This window comes from Panthera onca, chromosome A1, assembly GCF_046562875.1.
Source record: "Panthera onca isolate mPanOnc1 chromosome A1, mPanOnc1 haplotype 2, whole genome shotgun sequence".
Taxonomy (NCBI): Eukaryota; Metazoa; Chordata; class Mammalia; order Carnivora; family Felidae; genus Panthera; species Panthera onca.
The window spans coordinates 59,147,427-59,166,831 of record NC_138339.1 but is presented as its reverse complement, the minus strand read 5'-3'; the positions used below and the strand labels follow the sequence as shown (position 1 = coordinate 59,166,831).

At 48.1% G+C, this 19,405-nt stretch overlaps 1 protein-coding gene across 3 annotated transcripts in view; it reads left to right on the top strand.

The window, feature by feature from the left end:
* Nucleotides 1–19,405, top strand: part of SLIT3 (slit guidance ligand 3) — a 687,161-nt gene that overhangs the window by 571,978 nt on the left and 95,778 nt on the right. For all 3 annotated transcript variants that reach the window (XM_078446678.2, XM_060634984.3, XM_060634985.3), the window contains exons 10-12: nt 3,656–3,727; nt 8,531–8,602; nt 12,235–12,306. In XM_078446678.2, the coding sequence (XP_078302804.2) occupies nt 3,656–3,727; nt 8,531–8,602; nt 12,235–12,306 (216 nt within the window). The remainder of the gene's footprint in view (nt 1–3,655; nt 3,728–8,530; nt 8,603–12,234; nt 12,307–19,405) is intronic.

Below are 19,405 nucleotides of genomic sequence, written 5' to 3'. Positions count from 1 at the left end.
CCTTCCAGCTGTAGCTCTTCCTGACTTTGTGAATTTGGACAAGAGACTTAACATCTCTGAGCCTCCATTTTCTCACGTTTAAAGCAGGGATGGTAACGATGAATAGGACCTGCCTCACCGTGGTGTAAATATTAAGATAAACAAGCCATGTAAAACTCTTAGCCTAATGCCTGACTTACAAAGCACCTGACACCTCATAGCTCTTACTATTGTTATTACCCCTTCCCTTGCCTTTACCTCACATTCGAAGGACACTGACTATTCACAACTGTACCACCCCAGACAAACTCTGATCCCCCCTGGAGCGAGGTTAACCCACATCATGGCATGGCCTTGGCACTCCATAAGGGATCGGGTATCTAGCCAGGACCCACAGCAGCATAAGAAGCAGAGAGACTTCAGAGACAAATACCATCCCCAGAGTGTACTAGTCTGATGGGTACAGGATGCACAGAGCCGTCCCTGCTAAGATTGAAGTTCTTTGCTCAAAACCACACCTTTGTACTCTGTTTGCATATTTGTATGTATTCGCATCTGTATTGCATCTCCCTCAACTCCTACAGCCTTTTTACAAAATGCCTACATCTTTTTTTTATTCCCTTATGAAATTTTATTTTAAGTTTATTTATTTTTTAAAATTTACATCCAAGTAAGTTAGCATATAGTGCAATAATGATTTCAGGAGCAGAAGCCAATGACTTCATCCCCTACATAATAACACCCAGTGCTCATCCCAACAAGTGTCCTCCTTAATGCCCCTTGCCCATTTAGCCCATCCCCCACCCACAACCCCCACCCCCAGCAACCCTCATTTTGTTCTCTATATTTTAAGAGTCTCTTATGGTTTGTCCCCCTCCCTGTTTTTATATTATTTTTGCTTCCCTTCCCTTATGTTCATCTGTTTTGTATCTTAAATTCCACATATGAGTGAGGTCATACAATACTTGTCTTTCTCTAACTTCGCTTAGCATAATCCACTCTAGTTCTGTCCACGGCGTTGCAAATGGCAAGACAAAATACCCACTTACACAGAGGCTGCATGATGTCTCAGAATCAGCATTGGGGTCATAACCTCCTAAACTCTTCTGTGACTTTGGGGAGGCCACTTTAGCCTCTAGGCCTCAATTTCTCTGTTTTCAGAAAGAAAGGCAGTATGTCCGATGTGTAGAAACAGGTGTCAGTTCTGCCTCTTGCTAGCTCTGTCACTCTGGATGGGCTATTTGATCCCTGTAGGTTTTATTTTCCTCATCCACCAAATGAGGCCAACATAGCTTGCCTCATACATGTAAGGATTAAAAGAGATAATAGACATAAATCAACTTGGCCTCATAAATGATAGCTCTTCCTGTTTGTTATAATAGCAATAGAATTTGGTTCTGTGGTGGACCATCTTGGGCTGTCTCTATCCCCAGATGATTAAATTCCTCAGGGACAGGTACCACATACTGCTCATGGATTCATCCCTCCCTTGAATCTTACACCCCTCACTAAAATGGAGGTTAATTGGTTATGAATTGCACTGACAGCCGGCCGACCGCACACCACTGGCTGGCCTGACTTGCCTAGGTTCTTGGCGTGCAGCTGGAAGCAGTGGGTCCTCTTGCAAAAACGGAGGGGGTTACCATCGTTACAGACAGTGGCTCTCCCCAGAGGCATCATCCAGCCGCAATCCCTTGCCAAAGTGGCAGGTGAATCACAGGATTCCTGGAGAGCATTTTCCACCTGACTGACAGCCCCAGAGACCCATGGAGCTGTTGCCTGGGCTGAGAAATCCCTGCTGAACTCTGCTCAGCTGGAGAACAAGAATGTCCTTGGAGTTTCCCTGCTGCCTCTGCGGCTGGCTGTATCGGGTAGCCCACAGTCTCTGAGACCTTGTGGCGCGCTCTTGTGCCTTACCAAGAACCAGCCAGGCCCCTGTCTGGCCAGCCTGTGCCCATGTGCCCAGCAGAACACGCTCCCCACCCCCTCCAGCAGGCCACAAAGGCTTTCTTAATAGACCGTGGCAGTCTCATTTGTAGACTCTATTCATCTAGCAGCCAAGAATGATCTGTCCTGATGCTCCCTCTCTCCTCCCACCCGCCTTTCCTCTTTCTCTCTCCCCCACCCACCCTTCCTTTGGCCTAGAGAGTGATTTGTCTGTGTTATGGGTAGGCCTGACAAACCATTCCACATTAGCAGCTGAGATGTTGTTTGAAATGGGAAAATTGCTGGCAAACTGCTCCATTAGCGGTTCCAGTAACAAATACTCTCTTCCCCCAATGAAGATGAGATCGCAGAGGCACAAATTAATACGACTGTCTCCCCGACTCTGCAGCGGGGATTACTCTTCAAGATGAATGGGTTCATCCCAGCCAGAAATGTGCAGCCACTGGATGTAGCCTCTGAGGGAGCCACTTCCACCCGTCTGTTCCTTCTGCTCCCCCCACCCCCCGCCCCCGCGCACACCTTTTTTTGTGTCTTCCCAGCTGAGAGGTTAGGGAACATCCGTGGCAAATGAGAAGGTGATGAAAAGACCCGTGCCTTGGAGACAAGGGAGATGGACGAGAAGGAGATGCTGAGTCCTCAGCCGAGGCCTGAGGGCATCACTCATCACCTCTAATAGAGGGCCCTGCCTCCTACTCAGGCCTGTTTCCCACCACACCTGTTCTTAGTAACAGGCAGTCACCTGAGAGGCGAGAGAATAGAGATGCTTACTCACTTCTCTTCAAGAAAGTTCTCGGCCCTGGGCCTGGGGCCTATGACATCTTTTGTCATTGCAGAGTTACAAGAGAGGAAGGTCTTCAGGAAAGTCTGTAACATAGTAAAGCCACAGATTCTAGCAGCATCCCAGGGGAGTGGTCCGGTCGGGGCCCCTAGGGTCCTCAGGGTGTCGGAGTCAATTTGATGAATGGCAGGCTAGGAGCCTAAAGACTTGAAGGCCATTTCTCCAGCATATTAGAACAGCCCATTGAAAAACCCAGAAACAAATAATCAAATGTTATTTATTGTATGTCGTATTCCTGAAACTAATATTATATGTCAGTTATACCTTAATTTTAAAAAAAGCTAGGAATGAAGTCAGCCATTGTCATTTCTGCCTGTACAATACCCCAGTGGCAGTGTGGTTGAGATTTTTTTTTAATTTTTTTTTTAACGTTTATTTATTTTTGAGACAGAGACAGAGCATGAACGGGGGAGGGCCAGAAAGAGAGGGAGACATAGAATCTGAAACAGGCTCCAGGCTCTGAGCTGTCAGCACAGAGCCCGATGCGGGGCTCCAACTCACGGACCTCGAGATCATGACCTGAGCTGAAGTCAGACACTTAACCGACTGAGCCACCCAGGCTCCCCAGTGGTTGAGTTTTTGACAGAATGGTGACATGCTTCCAGGGCAGATGGGCATTGCTGGCCCATAGGCCACCTCTTTTTCTTCTCTTTATCCCTTTGACTTTTTCAGCATGCCAGTTACTTCCCACAGCTTTTGTGAAGAAGACATCTGCCTTCAAAGACCACTTAGAATAAGCAAGAACCAAAATCCTGCAGAAGTTTGCCCAGTGTCCTGCGACCAGTATCGGGTGCCACATGATGGGAGGGGCCGTCCTGTCCCCCAAGGCCCTCAGCAACCGCCTGTTGACAGGTGGATGGTTAACTGACTCTTCTCTGCTCTGTTTCCCAGACGCCTGGAACAGAACTCCATCAAATCCATCCCTGCTGGAGCCTTCACCCAGTACAAGAAACTGAAGCGAATGTGAGTTTCCCCTGGGGAGGAATGAACCAGATGTTTTCAGTTTGGGGGGTAATATGCCCTATGTAGTAGGCGACCTGCGCAGATGACAGCCCACATCACATTCCTCATGGAGAGCTCAGTGTTGGGCCTGGAATGCTTTCCTGAGATTGCGAGGTAACGTTCAGGAGTGTTGCTTTCAGATGGTGAGGTGTAGTGATGTAGACACCTCAGAGCTGAGGGCCTCTCCAACTAGAGCGAAGTAAAATTATCTAGGTGAGAGGTGCAGCTGCATTGGCCTAAAAAAGCCCATACTACCATGTTTATTGTCCTCTGGCTTTCATGATGTGGACCTGAAGTAGGAACTTCAGTAAAAATGAGATGGCAATGGCCTTGTATCAATCTCCAGCACCCTAACATGTTGGCTGTGGTACATGCCTACAACTGTGCACACATTCACCTAACAAAGAGTATCCACCACCTGCAAGGAATTGCAGGGTCTGTGGATAGAGCATGCTCTAAAATAAAGTCTGCTGTCATGGAGCTCACACATTTGAGTGGGCGAACACAGAAAAGAGACAAATATCAGAAATTGCTAAGTACTAGAAAGTGAAACAAAGGGCGGGCCCACGAAAGCCTCTCTGTACAGGTGATCCAAATGAAGGGTGGGAATGAGGAGCTCTTGAGAGAGAGCAACTGAAAGGCCCTGGGGAGCATGCATGGATGGGTTGCAGAGCAGGGAGGGGGACAGAGGCAGGGCTTGTGTTGGAGAGGTGGGAAGGTAGAGGCCAGATCCTGTGACCCTTTAGACCATGACAAGGACTTTCTGTTCTTTCTAAGTGAGATAAGAAGCCTTGGGCCCTTCCTTATTCTCCAACCACGTATGACTTGCCTGTGATTATCCCCACCACCCCCATTACCGCTGCATCCGGTATCACTGCTACCACTGCTACTACAACCTATCAGTCCCTGGTTACGCCAGTGCTGCCATTCCTTCCCTCTCACGGCTCCACTGACAGCATCCTGTACCATGGTCCTCATCCCCGCCATTGTGGTGATGTCATCATCACCGCCTTCCCCAGCCCCATGACTGCCCTGAGCACGACTCTGTGAGTCATGCAGAGCAGGGCACTCCGAGAGGACACCAGTAGGATTCGGAAATGGCCCAGCCATTGCCAGCTTGGATATTTAGAATCTGGGAGGGAGATTCCTTTCCCTTTTCTGAGCTGAGAAATCATTTCTTACAGTCCAGTAATCAAAATGCTGCTCTTATCCCAGTTACTTACTGTCTCTGGCCTCCCACGGAGGAAAAAGAGAACAGGTAGAAATATGCACAGGCTCGATCTTGTTCCCTTCCACTGAAGGCTGATTCATCGGTTTCCCTTGAGTAGAAGGGCCTACATTGAAGAGGTTAAGTGTCTGCTGACTCCTTTTATGTTAAAAATAAACATCCCCAAGAAACAGTGGCATGGGTTGGCTTTACCCTCAGATCTTGGGAAGGCAACTTCCCATCTCCCTGGAAATCCAAACCAAACAAGATTTTCTCCTGGTACAATTCCAGAAGTGGAAACCAACCTAATGAGCCAGCCCTGAGCACATACTTTTCCCCTCCCCTTGGCAGCATTCTTGCTGGAGGAGCTGTATAAATATAGTCCTTAATATTTAAAACCTTAGGCCATTAATCTCCTGGTCTCCCTGCTTCCCCAGCTCACTCCATACCCCCCCCCAATTCATTTTTAAAGCCTAACTTGATTATGCAGCCAGATAGTAATTTCAGTGAAAAATGACAAGTTCAGTCACTGCCCCAACCTATATCTCTTGCATGATTTAAGTTACTGCTCTAATTTTTTGTGAGGTCCAGGTAATTTAGAGCTTGGCTATGTTTTACTGTCCTTTCTTCATCCCATTGGAGTTGCCATGATCTGTGCATTCAAAATTCATAAGACCTTCTCAGTCACGACCTGGGAAGTGAATTTAATTTTTGATCACTTCTGATGTTACTGATATTTATTATGATGCCCCCTTACCTGCCCCCCCCCAAAGGGATGGCGGTAGGGAAAAGAGACCACTTACAGATTTTTCCAGCTAACAGAACCTCACAAATCAAGATGGAAGTATGACGGCTTGGGAGAAGTAGGGCCCCTGGTCAGAATGGGTTTTAAAACCCTAAGTGTGAATTCCTCATAGGTGTACATGAACCAGTCTCTCTCTCTCTAACAGAAGTTTCCCCTCAACTATGAATGAACCACACGCTCCTCCTCTCTTTAATAATAACAACAACAACAACAAGCCCCTGGAATGAATGACTTTGTCCCTATTTCTCGTGTCCAGCTTAGTAGAAAAAAATACTTCCAGGTAAAAACTAGTATCAAGGTAGAGCCATTTGAGAAGAGAACAGAGGGCACTAGAGAGAAGCCCTCAGTTGACAGGGTTGGTTAACTGATGGCACTGACACATGGGGACCAGAGCTGTGTGGTGTGGCTGGAAGGGCGTGTTCTTTCGTCTCCATGCTCTGAGGTAGAGTAGAATCCACAGGTGCCAGCACCTCCCCACTTGAGCCTTGCCCACATGGAATTTGCCACCTTGGCTCCGAAGAGTCTAGAAAGTCTGCTGCCTCTTGTCCATCGAGTTTGTAAGCCCCAGGGGACTGGGGTGGGTCAGAGACCAACCAGGCCATAAAATGCTGTGGCCTAAAGTATGACCCAGGGATCACGTGCATGGGAATCACATAGAGATGTGTTACCTATGCAGACTTTTTAGCTCCCTTCCCCAGGCTAGCCAAAGCAGACTCCCTGTGGGTGCACTTTGAAAACCACTGATCTATAGTGACCCAGATGCCTGGAGTCAGCTCAGGGCCACCTGCTATGGACCGGGAGGGGTCAAGCATGGAGACTGGTAGGCGGCAGAAGCCTTTCCCAGCCTGCCTTCTGTCCAGTGCCACTACCTTTTGCATCCATCTTTGTGAAGTGAGGGGAGACTTGAGATGCCAGCCCTCTACCTGAATAGCCATGTCAAGTCCCCTCTGGCTCTGGGTCCTTGCCCTCAGAGGGTTGCTGTTTCCTTCCTGCAGTATTAAGAACTAAGATGAAGTGACCCTCCAGGAGCAGTTCCCAGCTAAACTATCACTTGTCCAGTTCTACTCCCCATCATCTCCAAAACCACAAGACATCCCTCCTGTGCTGCAGAGAGGAGTGCATCCAAAAGGCTAGCTGTGGACTGAATACCACTTTGCCCTGACAAGGCTAAAGCAGAGGGCTTTCCCTCCACCCCACGTCCCAGAACTTCCTCTTGCATACTGGGGGGTCTTAGTAGCTTGAAGAGACGTCCCGTGATCAGGAAAACAAAATAAAAAACCCAGGCTTGCTCACTAGTCTGATCTGAGCACAGACCCCGCACGCCTGCCTGGAATGCCTTGCTAGGCAGGCAGGCCAAGGGCGAGCAAGATTAGGATAATCCAGGGCATTTGCTTGTTAAGACCCTTCTACAAAAGTGGAGCGCTGAAGAAAAGCCTGGTGTAAACTGACGAGTTTGTGAGCACAATCTGTGGATTTGTAAGAGGCGATCTTGCCAGCTAAAGGGATAAGCTCGACAGCTGTGCCTAAGAAGCCTTAACCTGTGAAATATCTTTCAACTTACCGGCTTCAGAAGCAGGGAGGGAAGAGAGCAGAGGCCTAGGAAAAGTGGTTGCGCAACGCTTTAGAAGGAGGGGAGAAACAGACAGGGGGAGGATGCTTAAGAGGCTGGGGGCTGGGGTGTCTGGCCTCACTAGAGGCAGTTGCTTAAGGATCTGCTTAGATGTGCTTTCTTCTCCGTATCCCCTTATCTCCTCCTCATTGACCCTCCAAGACCTCAGCTCTCTCTCTTCTGAACAAAAGCAAAGATCCATTGATTTATTTTGTTAAAGGAAAAGAACTGGAGAGGTACGTTGTCTCTGGAAATTGGAGCATCTCACCTTCCAGTGACAGGAGCCCAGAGGCCGCCTCTGAGCTAATGGCTCAGAACGTCTCCCCCCTCAGAACTGAGGGCCGGGTGCTCACAAGTCACTGGGATGCGGGAAAGGGGACAGCCTCTGGGCTTTGGGGAGGAGCCGGGTCAGGGAGATTCCTCTGCGCCAGCCCTGCCAGCCAGAGGAGCTGCCTTCTATTACACAGCGTCCCTCTCATCCACGTTACCCCAAAGCCCTAGGCATCACTCCCCAGGCTTGTGCCTTTCTGAGGAGCACTCCAGTGACAAATCCACATCTCAGAGGCATCCCGTGAGAATCGCGTGATGTGCTTACGTCACACGACCTGAAGGATGCCCTGAACCAGACAGAGACTTAAGTCCCTGCTCAAAACCTCTTTTCAGGTCAGGAAGGAAAGGTCACTGGGGAGGTGAAATGACTCAGGACTATTTGGGGGAAAAAATAAGCATTGGCTGAGGCATGAGACAAGAAGATGATGCTTGCAAGAACCCTGGCCTGTGTTTGGGTGAGGCAGGCTTCTGCTTCATTTATGCTATAATTGCTTGGTAATGCGACAAGGCCCTAATGTGACTGAGTGCAGTCTTCCCTACAAAGTGAGGGCTCACATGTGCAAAGCCATATGTCAAAGTCAGGGTGCCGTGGGTGGGTGTTCTTTGAAAGCCAAGAAGAGTGAAAACATGTGGCATATTTTATGAAGAGACAGTTGAACTGAATGGTCTTTAAGCCCCTTCTCTTGTACGATGAATACATAAATTGATTAATTCTCACCATTTTCAATATCTGAAATGGTTGACTCACACTTAAGAATGGTCGTATCACACCTTTGAGCTATGTTCTCAGACTCTCCCATTAATGTTTTTTAGAGACATCAGCAAGAATCAGATATCGGACATTGCTCCAGATGCCTTCCAGGGTCTGAAATCACTCACGTCACTGTAAGTGGGGAGCAGAGTCATGGGGGAGTGGTGGGCGGGGCGGGGGGGAATGTGTCCATATTTTTCAGGAGGTGTTTATCAAGGCTTTATGTTCCCTTACACACTTGTGGCAACCTGGTAAAAGAAACAAATATTTCTTCAGGGGAAATTGATCTTAGGGAATATTTCTACAACCCAAATGCATTATTTTTATTGATTAAGTGCCCAGCAGCCTTCCTAGCTATTGGCTTCTAATTCAAATGCATCTTCAGCTCTACCCGCACGTCCCCCTCCTGCCCTGCGTGCCTCAACAGCGCTCTCTAGGGAGATGGAAGGACAGAATGGTAATGTATGTTTATTACCAACGTGCCCATTTCTCCCAACTATGTGACCTTGTCAAGGGAGGAGCTAATTTTCTTCCCCTGATTTTCAGGCTTTTTCTCCAAACCAACATCATGGCCTTTGTTCTGAGAAAGCACACTTGCCATCCTGTAAAGGCTTCTTTTCTTGGGTTTTGCAACCCTAGGGCAGCCTACTGGATGGAACCACAGCCTCATCCACCAAAGACTCAGAGACCCACAGGGGCAAGAAGGCATGGGGCTTTGTCCTGTGGCTCACCATGTGGCATGGGTAATGTGACTTGAGCCTACTGTGTATTTTCCTCACAGACAAAACAAGGATAGTGATACCTTTTCTGCCTACCACATATTCAATGGTGACCACGATTACAATAATTGGCAGCACTTATTAAGCACTTACTGTGTGCCAGATACTGTTCTAGGAGTCTTGCAATTTTAATCCTCATAACAACCTAATACATAGACTCTATCCACTTCCTTCTTTTACAGTAGAAGGAATCGGGTGATCTAAGCCCCACACAGACAGGGACTTTTATCTGTTTGGATCCTGGCTGAATCTCTGGCACCTCAAACAGTACCTGGCACATGATAATTGCACAAAGCTAAAGCGTGTTGAATGAATGCAATTATCTGAAATCCACAACTGGGAGATGCAGGATTGGATCCCAAGCAGTATGACTCCAGGACCCATGCTCTCAATCCCCAATGCTATGCTGCCTCTCGAGATAATGTGAAAGAAAAAGTATACAGTAAGATACAAGAAAAGCATCCTCAGTTGATATTATTTATATCATTTGGTGACCTGCCCACTGAGTAAGAGTGAGGACGCTCAGAAGCAAGCTGTCAATGCTTCCTTCTCTCTGTAACCTGTTTGCTTAATTTATGAGTGGGCAGGTAACAAGATCCACATTTGTCCCCACCTGGCCCCATCCCACTGGGAAGGGGCTGAGGACAGGGAAGTGTCTTGATTCAGCTGTTGCCGGGTGCTTGCAGAGTAAATTAGTTTCATTTATCGAACAGAACATCTGGCTGGGATATCAAAGACAGGATTGTATATGAGATTAGTGTCTGCGTATTATGCCGAAGATCACAGAGGAGCAGGGAGAGTGGCTGTGTGCTGCCAAGATCCTGTCCCTGCCCCCACCCTCCTATTCCCCTTATCTAGTTTCCCTCTGCTGGGACTTGGGAACAATCCGAGGACAGTGAGATGCTTCTGGTCCTACAGGAAACAAAATTCAGAATCTGTTTGTCATACGTGAAATGGCATCCCACTAGCCAGTTCCAAAGTACACACTGGGGCATTAAGTGAAGTGCCCCCTGACCTCTAACATATGCATTCATCCTTCCAAGTATGCCTGCTAGGTACTGCATCGTCTTACAGGCATGGAGAATGTGGCAGTGAACTGGACGGACAAGACCCTCGGTCTCATGGAGCTTGGAACACAAACATACCCAATCCAAACTCACCAGGGGCCAAGCTAAAGGGCAGGAAAGCCTTGCCTGTACTCATTCATTTATTCTTTCAACAAATACTGTGCTGAACCCTGTTCAGCTCTCAGCTCTAGGGACCCTGCCATGAGCAAGCCACATAATATCGCCACATGCATGGAGCCTATGTTCAAGTGAGCTGAGAGGTAGGGGCACAGAAAATGTTTAAAATAAAGAAATACATGAGTAGTAGAACATGACATAATGAAAAGTAATGAGGAAATAAAAATAAAGTGACAGGTGGTGAAAAACATTAAAATATTCTGGAGAAACTTCCCAAGGATGAGATGTTTGTGCTCAGATATGAAAGGTGTGAAGAAGGCAGTCAAGGAAAGATTTTGGGGGAAAGCCAGGTGGGTCTACACCCAGATTGCTCCACAGTAGACCCACAGCCCTCTTCAGTCTGCCGGAGGGTGGTTTGGACCCACGAGGTTAGAGCTGTCCCATAGGGAGGTCTGATGGGTCATGTGAGGATCCCCTGACCCAGTCCCTGGCCCCTCCGCCCCACCAGCTACTGCTGCACCACAATTTCTGACATCAGCCAAGACAAGCAGACAGGGACACTACTACATTTGGCACAGTGAGCAGGGGGACATTCATATGAATTACAAATTGAGCCTGAGCCATCATGCTGACTTTTATTTACTCATTAATTTGTTGAAACATTAATGAAACCCACCCGCAGGCTGAGTGAGACACTCACGCTTTTTCCTGGTGGTGTCTGGACAATAGGGGGTTTGGTTTAGCATTCCCATTTCCTATTTCCCCACCCTAATATTTTGTCTCCTCAAAGACATATAACAGCCTGAATTTGCGGTCTGAGTGGGAATTGAATATTGCATTCATTCAGGATACTTCAGGGCCCAAGAAGGAATTGAAGGGGGGAAAAAAAAAACCAACCCTCCCAAATCAGTTCTCTCCATCTCAGAGGAGGCTGGGCCCAGGAGAAGCAGTCTGTGCCGTGGATGAGAGCAGAGGGCGGCCAGCAGTGTCTTTAGCACCTACATGGATGGCCAACAGGACCCCCTGGGCGCTGGGCTGGAGAAGCAGACAGTAGAATTCTTCCCCAAGCACTCCCAAGTCACCAAAGCCCAGCCCACCAATAGGAGGCGCAGTATGAGGGACCTGTACACCTACTAGAGAGGAGAGTAAAATAATTCAGAGTTTCTTGGTTCCTAGAGCTCAAAGACTAGGAAAAGGGGCTGGAGTGTGGGGGCCTTTGCTCTGAGGTAACAATTCCTTGCTCTCCAGTTTTTCCTGTGAGCCAGTCTTTGACTCTGTGGTCCCTGTGCCATCTGGATAGGACCCCCAAAACTCAAAGCCCTGCCTAGAGGGATGATTAAAGAACTCAGCTCAGGAATTCCTAGGATACAACGGGATATTAAAAGGAAACGTTCTGTAGGCTGGGCTCAGCCTGATCAATATCCATTGAAGACAAGAAGACACAGGGCCGGCCAGCTTCCTACACATCTTATTTATTGCCGAGGTGTGAGTCATATTAGCAGCTCAGGGAGACACTACAAGGGGGCTGCTGTGCCCTATTGTGGATTATTTATTAACCTGGGCTGCCCAGTAATGAAACAGGATGGAGCTGATTTCTCCTTGCCTCCCAGACAGCCTGTCTCTGCAGCCCCTGTGGCACTTGCCTGCTGTCTCACTGGTAAGGAGGAAGGGTAAGGCTGGCCAGGGAAGGAGATGCTCTGAGAAGCCCCACCCACCTACGGGAGTTGGCAGAGGTGATGGCCTCTCACTTGAGTGGGCTTCAGTGGCCTCACATCACAGAGACTGCTGTCTTCTCTTTTCTAGGGTGCTGTATGGAAACAAGATCACCGAGATTGCCAAGGGACTGTTTGATGGGCTGGTATCCCTACAGCTGCTGTGAGTAGGCATATTGTCACTATGTATGTCTCTAGGAATGTCTACAGGCTCTTCACCTGCAGACTTTGAGCCATGCTCAGTTCAGTTCTTTTGACTTTACACACACCAAAAGCGGTGGGGGGGGGGGGGGGATTCTGAGCTGTCCACCCCACACTTCCACCACCTCTTTTTGATGGAAGGACAGCCAGGGAGTTGGCAGAGGGAGACCAAGGTCAATATGAACAAACCTACATGATACATTACAGCTCAGGAACCTGGACGGGGCATGAGTCACTAACCATAGGTCTGGAGGCTAGAAATTAAGGCTGAATGGAATCCTACAAGGGGAAGCATCTTGCAGGAGCATGCTAGGAATTTAGGGAACTAAAACATTCACACCTTATTCCGATAAAGCTGAAACAGCTGCTGATAGACATGTGACCTTGAAGAAGGGTTGGGGGTGGGATGGTGAAATAATTATAGAAGAACATAATCAGTCACCAATATGATTCTATCTGGGTAAGATATAGCTGAGGGGGTAAGAGTTTATTTAACTATTTATTAAAATTTTTGTTAATGTTTATTCAATTTTTGAAAGACAGGTAGAGACAGAGCACAAGCAGGGGTGGGGCAGAGAGAGAGGGGGACACAGAATCCGAAGCAGGCTCCAGGCCCTAAGCTGTCAGCACAGAGCCTAACGCAGGGCTCAAACTCACGAACCGTGAGATCATGACCTGAGCCGAAGTTGGATGCTCAACGGACTGAGCCACCCAGGCACCCCAGAGTTTATTTAATTTAAAGGAAGACTTGTTGCCTCAAATTTTAAGCTCTAGGATTATTTATTTGCATTTATTTCATTCTGGTCATTTGAGCTTTAAATGTTTGAAGAAGATAATTGAACTCTGATGTGGAAAGGCAAGGAAAGGAATTTAGCTTGTCATATATTTTAAGATTCTATGATGGGGGAGAGTTATCTGTAGTTTGTGATTAGGTAGCCGTGGGATCTACGCACATGTGCCGTGGGCATTGGAGTACATGTGCGCACATACACATCCTGCTCGGTGACCATCACAATTCCTAGGAGTATGAGGAATTGATCTTGAGTATCCTGGGAACACTGGAGAATGCCAGGTCTCAGAGAGGTAAACGCCTTACCCTCAATCACACAGCAAAATAGGTGTGGAAACTGGAGAAGAGTTTACATGGCCCTGTGCCTCAGAAGGCTCTCAGCCTTCGAATAGAGGTGTATATCTGAGTAAAGATGAGTGAGTGAGCGTGTGTGTCTTTGTAAAACTATCTCCCAAATCACAGGCAGTGAGGAAGGGGCCCAGGGCCTCCGGACTTCCTGTGTGCAGTTAAACAAAGCTGCAGCAGGAATTTGCAGACCAGGTAGGCAAGCTGGGTCTCCGGGTGGGTGGGAGGCCAGGCACAAAAATAGAGAGAGGAAGGCCCGGTGACTCCCAGAGACTCTTCAAGAAAGAGGAAATGAGATTTGTCCTCAGCCTTTACCTTCTCACATCTTTACTCCCTTCCCTTCCCATGTCCTGTAAGACTCAGGCCTGGACGGTTCTCCTAAGACAATGCAGTCATGTAAATCATGCCCAGCTAGTTTCCAGGCAGCATGTCCTTCTACAAGCAGCAGTCAGGTTTGTTTCAATGAAGCTGAGAGCAAGAGAAAAAAGATTCTTTTGTGTCTTTTCTTCTCTGTATCTCCTCTCACCTCCATCTCCACGTCTGTCTCACTCTGTGAATCTCTGTGTGGGCATCTTTGAGTTCAGAGGTCCCAGCCCTTGGGTGAGCCTTTAAAGCTATTTGTTACAGTGACCCACCAGGGCTCTGCAGGGAGCTGGGTGTTTCACAGATGGTATTCTTTGCTTGTAGCAAAGAAACTGTAAATCATAACCACCTCCATAAGGCTAGTTAACTGTAGCTATTAATCCCTTGAAAGAAGAGTAACAGTAGCATTGGCGTTGAGGTAGATTTGGGGGTGGTTGTGTTGCACTGGGCTGGGGTGAGTATCCTTTTACAATCTGCGTGTCTAGTGTAGACAGAAAAATGTCATTGCATGCATTAAGGAGAAATCTAGCATGCATCAAAGTGCCTAGCAGAGCACATGGCATGTTGCAAAGATTCAATAAATGCATGGGTTTGGGGGGAGTTTATTTCTGGGGGGGTTGCATATTTTTTAAAAAAGGAAATGTCTCCCAGCTTGGAGCAGACAGCAGTGACGATATTAATAGAACTCACAGGATTTGCATGGGCCAGGAACTCTAGTTTAATCTCACCAAAATTTTGAGCAGATGGAATGGAATAGCTGGGAGTAAACTAGGAGTAAAGACAAAGCATCCCTGCCTTGCGCGTGACCAGGAGTTGACACAACTCAGGCAAGCTTGCTCTCCAGAAAGAAGCAGCAACTGCAGCCGTCATTGGGCTTTGACCTGCCGCTGAGCTGTTGGAAAGCAGGTCCTGATTAGATCTAATTTAGCGTTCAGCCCGCTGTAGATTGGATTTCTCCTTGTTAGACTGGAGACACTCTGATAAGAAGGCTCTGATTAGAATACCCTGGTAGTCTGGGTAATTTCCTCTCCTTTGACTCCAAGGCTTTTTGTAAGAGGTTCGTGTTTATTTCTCTCTCCCTGTTTCTCAAATTATTGGTGCATCACAAAGCCAAGCTGTCTCTGCCACGTGAAGCGATCTCGGATATTTCCTCTCTGGCACAACTCACGGTGTTGTCGGTAGTAAAGGGGGTACATTGTAGTTGTTGTCCTGCCTGCTCTCCCTTGTCCCATTGTTCCACATTTTCCAGTCATCCTGCCAGATTTTCCCAGGCCCTGCATGTACTCAGTCCTCCTGGGTCCCGTTCTTGAGATGCTTATTGCAGCAGATGGTCAACACTGAGAATAGAATATCTCAGGCTTCAGAGTTTCTTGGAGGCCACCAAAAATGGGCTACATGGAAACACTTAAAAGTCCTGGGACTGACCCCCTAAACCCAATGCCCTGTCCTCTGGGTATCAGCCTCCAAAGAGTCACCTCCTTTTGTTTAAGTTCCAGAATTTTAGAGGTCAAAGGAACGTCAGGGCTCCAAGCACAGTCTCCTACCCAGCTAGTGCAGAAACCCCTCCCACGCCCTCTGTGACAAATGTTTCTATCTGTTCTTGCTGATGGTGTCTGTGATAAGTCATCATTGTGTACTTAGAAAGTTAGGCAGTTCTTTCTTATACTAAAGCTCAGTAATGGCTTCTGGGGAAACTCAGAAAAGGCTATTCTCAAAATCTTCAAAGGTTTCAAAATAACTAGTATGTAATTAATCCTAAACAGGTTCCGTTCCTGCAGACATTCATGGTATAAACACACATTCATTGGTCATTAGTAACAGTCCTTATTTATCTTTGGGGGTGTGCGTGGTGGTCTGTATGCCCATCCCTCCTTAAAACAGAGTGCTGGGAAGCGAGTCCCACACCCATTTGGACAAGAAGTATGTTAGACACTCCCTCCTAATGTGCTGAGAACTGAAATATCCCATGTGAAGATGTCTCAGAATGTAAGGTTAGGACAAGATATGTCACATGCTCCCAGGTCCAGGGATGGGAGCAGCTGGATTACCAGAGAACTGACCCTTCTCCTGGCTGTGCCCGTCCCTTTCCTCACCAGAAACTTTAGCTCAGAGGTCGACCTCTCCCAAAACAGGAAAAGCCATCAGTGCGTCTCTAGAGCCATCACTTTCCCCTCTGACGGGCAGCTGCAAGGTGTGCTGTCCCAGCTCCCCCAGGAAATAAAGAGCATTCATTTAGTGCTCATTGATTGCATGGCAGATGCGTAGGAAAGTGGCCCGAGTAGGGCAGGCGGTCCTTTGAGGTAGAAGCTTTCACGTAAATGCTGGGCACGGTCAATGTTAAGCCTGCTCCAAGAGGTCTGAACCCAAACCAGAATGCCTTTGGGCTGGAATAAGTTAAGACGACCCAGGCACCTGTTGTTTGATTTTCTTGGAAGGCAGACAAGACCCTTTGAGAATCTTGGAGTCTGCCAAGCAACATGCCAATTACAGGGCAGTGAGCAAAACTCCACCCCTGTAGCTCACTTTTCCTCACCAGCTGTTTCGCGAGTATTACTACTGCTGCTAATTACTTAATATGCTCCAGAACCCGTGCCAAAGCAATGTTATGTGCTTGTATGCTTCTCTGGTCTACGCAACAGTGCTAAGAGGAAGGTATTGTGAAAAGTCCCATTTTACAGATGGGGAAACTGAGGCATAGAAAGGTTAAGTAACATGGCCATTGTCTTTCAGCGTGTAAGTGACGGAGCGTTGGCACCCAGGCAGGCTAATTCTAGAGTCCGTGCAAGAGACTTCTGCTTCAGGCCCTGTCACAGGCAGATCTGCAGAACTAGTTCTGTGATCCACAGAGCAAGAGTTCCTCACAGGCTCGTGCCAAGGAGGAGGTACTGCTGAACCGACTGTTTCCGGTTCCTTTCGTTATGCCTCAGTATCCATCACAGGCCGCTGTCTCCCTGGGACTTCCTCTGGCCCCTTGTCATCCCACTAACCCCTGTGAGAGGGCATGAAGGAGCTGCCCGTCTGTAAAGACTGGGTTGAGGGCAGATGGTGAGAACTCCCCAGCAGTGGAAGCAGACTTACTTTGTGATGCACTTTTGAGGGAGGGCTTCTTCTCTTCCTTGTGCGCCCTGGGCTTCCCAAGGGAGGCCTTCAGGGAGATGTAAAATCTGGAGTCATCCCATGCATGGCCATTGAGTGAATGATTCACCCCTCTTAAAGGACCAGTTGGTAACCAGAAGGCAAATGACCACCCTGGTAGCTGTTGAGGGAGGGAAGGAGCAAGCCAGGTCACACTAGGGGAGGCCTTTGATCCCCCAATAGCAGGTGATAGCTGCCGTGTCCAGTCTCTCAGAATCTCCACTTCCCTCTGCTTGTACCCTGTTCCTACAGTTCTCCTCTGTCCATGGACTCCAGGGAGGTCCTGTTTTTCAGACAGGCCATCCAATGGCATTGCTACATTTGCAGTTTCCCGTGCATTAGGAATCACCATGACAACCCACAGCCTGTGACCAGCAGTGCAGCCATTATTGGGAGGGAATGGAAGAGTCTTCTTTGTCCCTAGTTGGGCCTGGGATGGTTCCTCCTGTTTCCTCTCCTGAGTGTTGAGCCTGACGTGGCCCAGAGCAAGACTGGGCAGCGTTAGGGTTTCTTGACCTCGTGGCACCAGGTATCACCAGGCTTCTCCCCATGTCTGGCCTCAGTAGTTTCCTGAATGTCAAAGTAAATCCCCCATACCATATGGTAATGATGAGAGCATAGTATCTGTGCTAAGGCAAGAGAGTAGGTCTTATTAAAATTAATGTGTAAAAAAAAGTCAGGAGCACCTGGGTGGCTCAGTCAGTTAAGCGTCTGACTTTGGTTCAGGTCATGATCTCACGGCTTGTGGGTTCGAGCCCCACGTTGGGCTCTGTGCTGACAGCTCAGAGCCTGGAGCCTGCTTGGGATTCTGTGTCTCCCTCTCTCTCTGCTCCTCCACCTCTCTCTCTCTTTCTCTCTCTCTCAAAAATAAATACATTAAAAAATCTTTTTTAAAAGTTCAGGATGACAGAGGGTTAATTCTGGAGAAATTTAAAAAAAAGAAAAAAGAGGAAGACATTAATGAGAGAGGTTTGACTCTGTGTCCTGCAGCTTAATCAGGGGTCCAAGATGCCTCCCCAGATTGGTATCCTCACGAATAGTTTATGCCAATGCATAATGGTGGTAAATACTCACAGGGAGAGACCTTTTTCTGAGGAGGAGCAATAGAAAAAATGCCAGACAGTTATTGGTACCGTCTTTCTCCTCCTCCGTATCTACATCTGAGTATTTATAAAACAAACTGACTCCCCAGCCTTGTGTTAGGAAAAGGAGGCTCCCCCAAGCACCTGCCCCCTTGGCAGGAGCCTGGGCCAGCTTTCCATCTCATGGTCTTTCCTGCAAGGACTTGACTAATTTCCAGGAAGGGGGTCACTACGCTCTCTCTTGGCACCAGTTTTCTGAGCAAACCTTGTACTCTGGAGTTTAGAATATGCTTTTGGCATTTCCAGACAAATACCACTCAAGTAGGAGGGGCAATGTAACTGCTGTCTTCCACAGACCCACGGGCAGGTGTGGAGAGTATAAATACCACCCAGAATGTTAGCGCTGGGCCACTGAATCAACACGTGAATTGCTAGAGTTGCCAAGGTGATTTTAATGCAATTTATCATTAAAGCTGACTCCCAATGTTTGTGTTTTCCGAACCGTGCAGCGAAGGCCTGTGAGCTCTGTGGGAATCTTCACTGAGGAGGAGATGTGGGCAAGGACAGTAGCTAAAAATGGGGTCTCAGTGGCCTTCTGCCCTGTTGGCCTCTTTAGAGAAAGTGGGTGTGGTAGGGCCTTTTCACTGACGAGGGTGGACCTCATCTCCCTCCTGTGGTTCTTCTCTATCTCCTGGACCTTGGAGGAAGGAAGCTGCCATTTGCTCCTGTGTTGAGAGAATCTGGGACCTTTCTGGCCGGGGCAGGCCGGGTCCCCGAGCAGGAGGACTTGAGTCACAAGAGCCCTCCTTAGCCCAGACCCAGGGTATTTCACTGGCCCCTCTACAAGCTCCAGCTCTGTGGTTCTCTGTGGCTTATTTCCTGCCTGGCCTTTTCTGAAGGCAATGGTTCTGGAAAGGATTATCTCTTAGCAGCATCGTTATGTTGGTTAGTCAGTGGACTGAGTGCTAATACCTCTTGACATGGAACATATGTGGAAGCTGCACGTGCTCATGGAAGAGGGGTTGGGAGAAGGCCTCGTAGGGCTGACACTTGGAAGTAAATATAGAAGGTGATGTCTGTGCACTGCTGCTGGATGTGCCATTCTCCTTAATCCCCTCTGAAGGGAGCGTGGTTTTTTGTTTTGTTATGTTGTAGAATCGTCACTAGCTTAATGGGAGTAGCCACAGAAAACATACTGCCATCTCCTCCCATCAGCATTGGGTGATTCCCAAGGTCCATTAATGGGCATCAGGGTGGTATAATGGGTGGGAGCAAAGCCTTTGTGCTAAGATAACATGGGTCCACTTCTCAAACTGCCACTTACTACTGTGCAACTTTGGTCACCG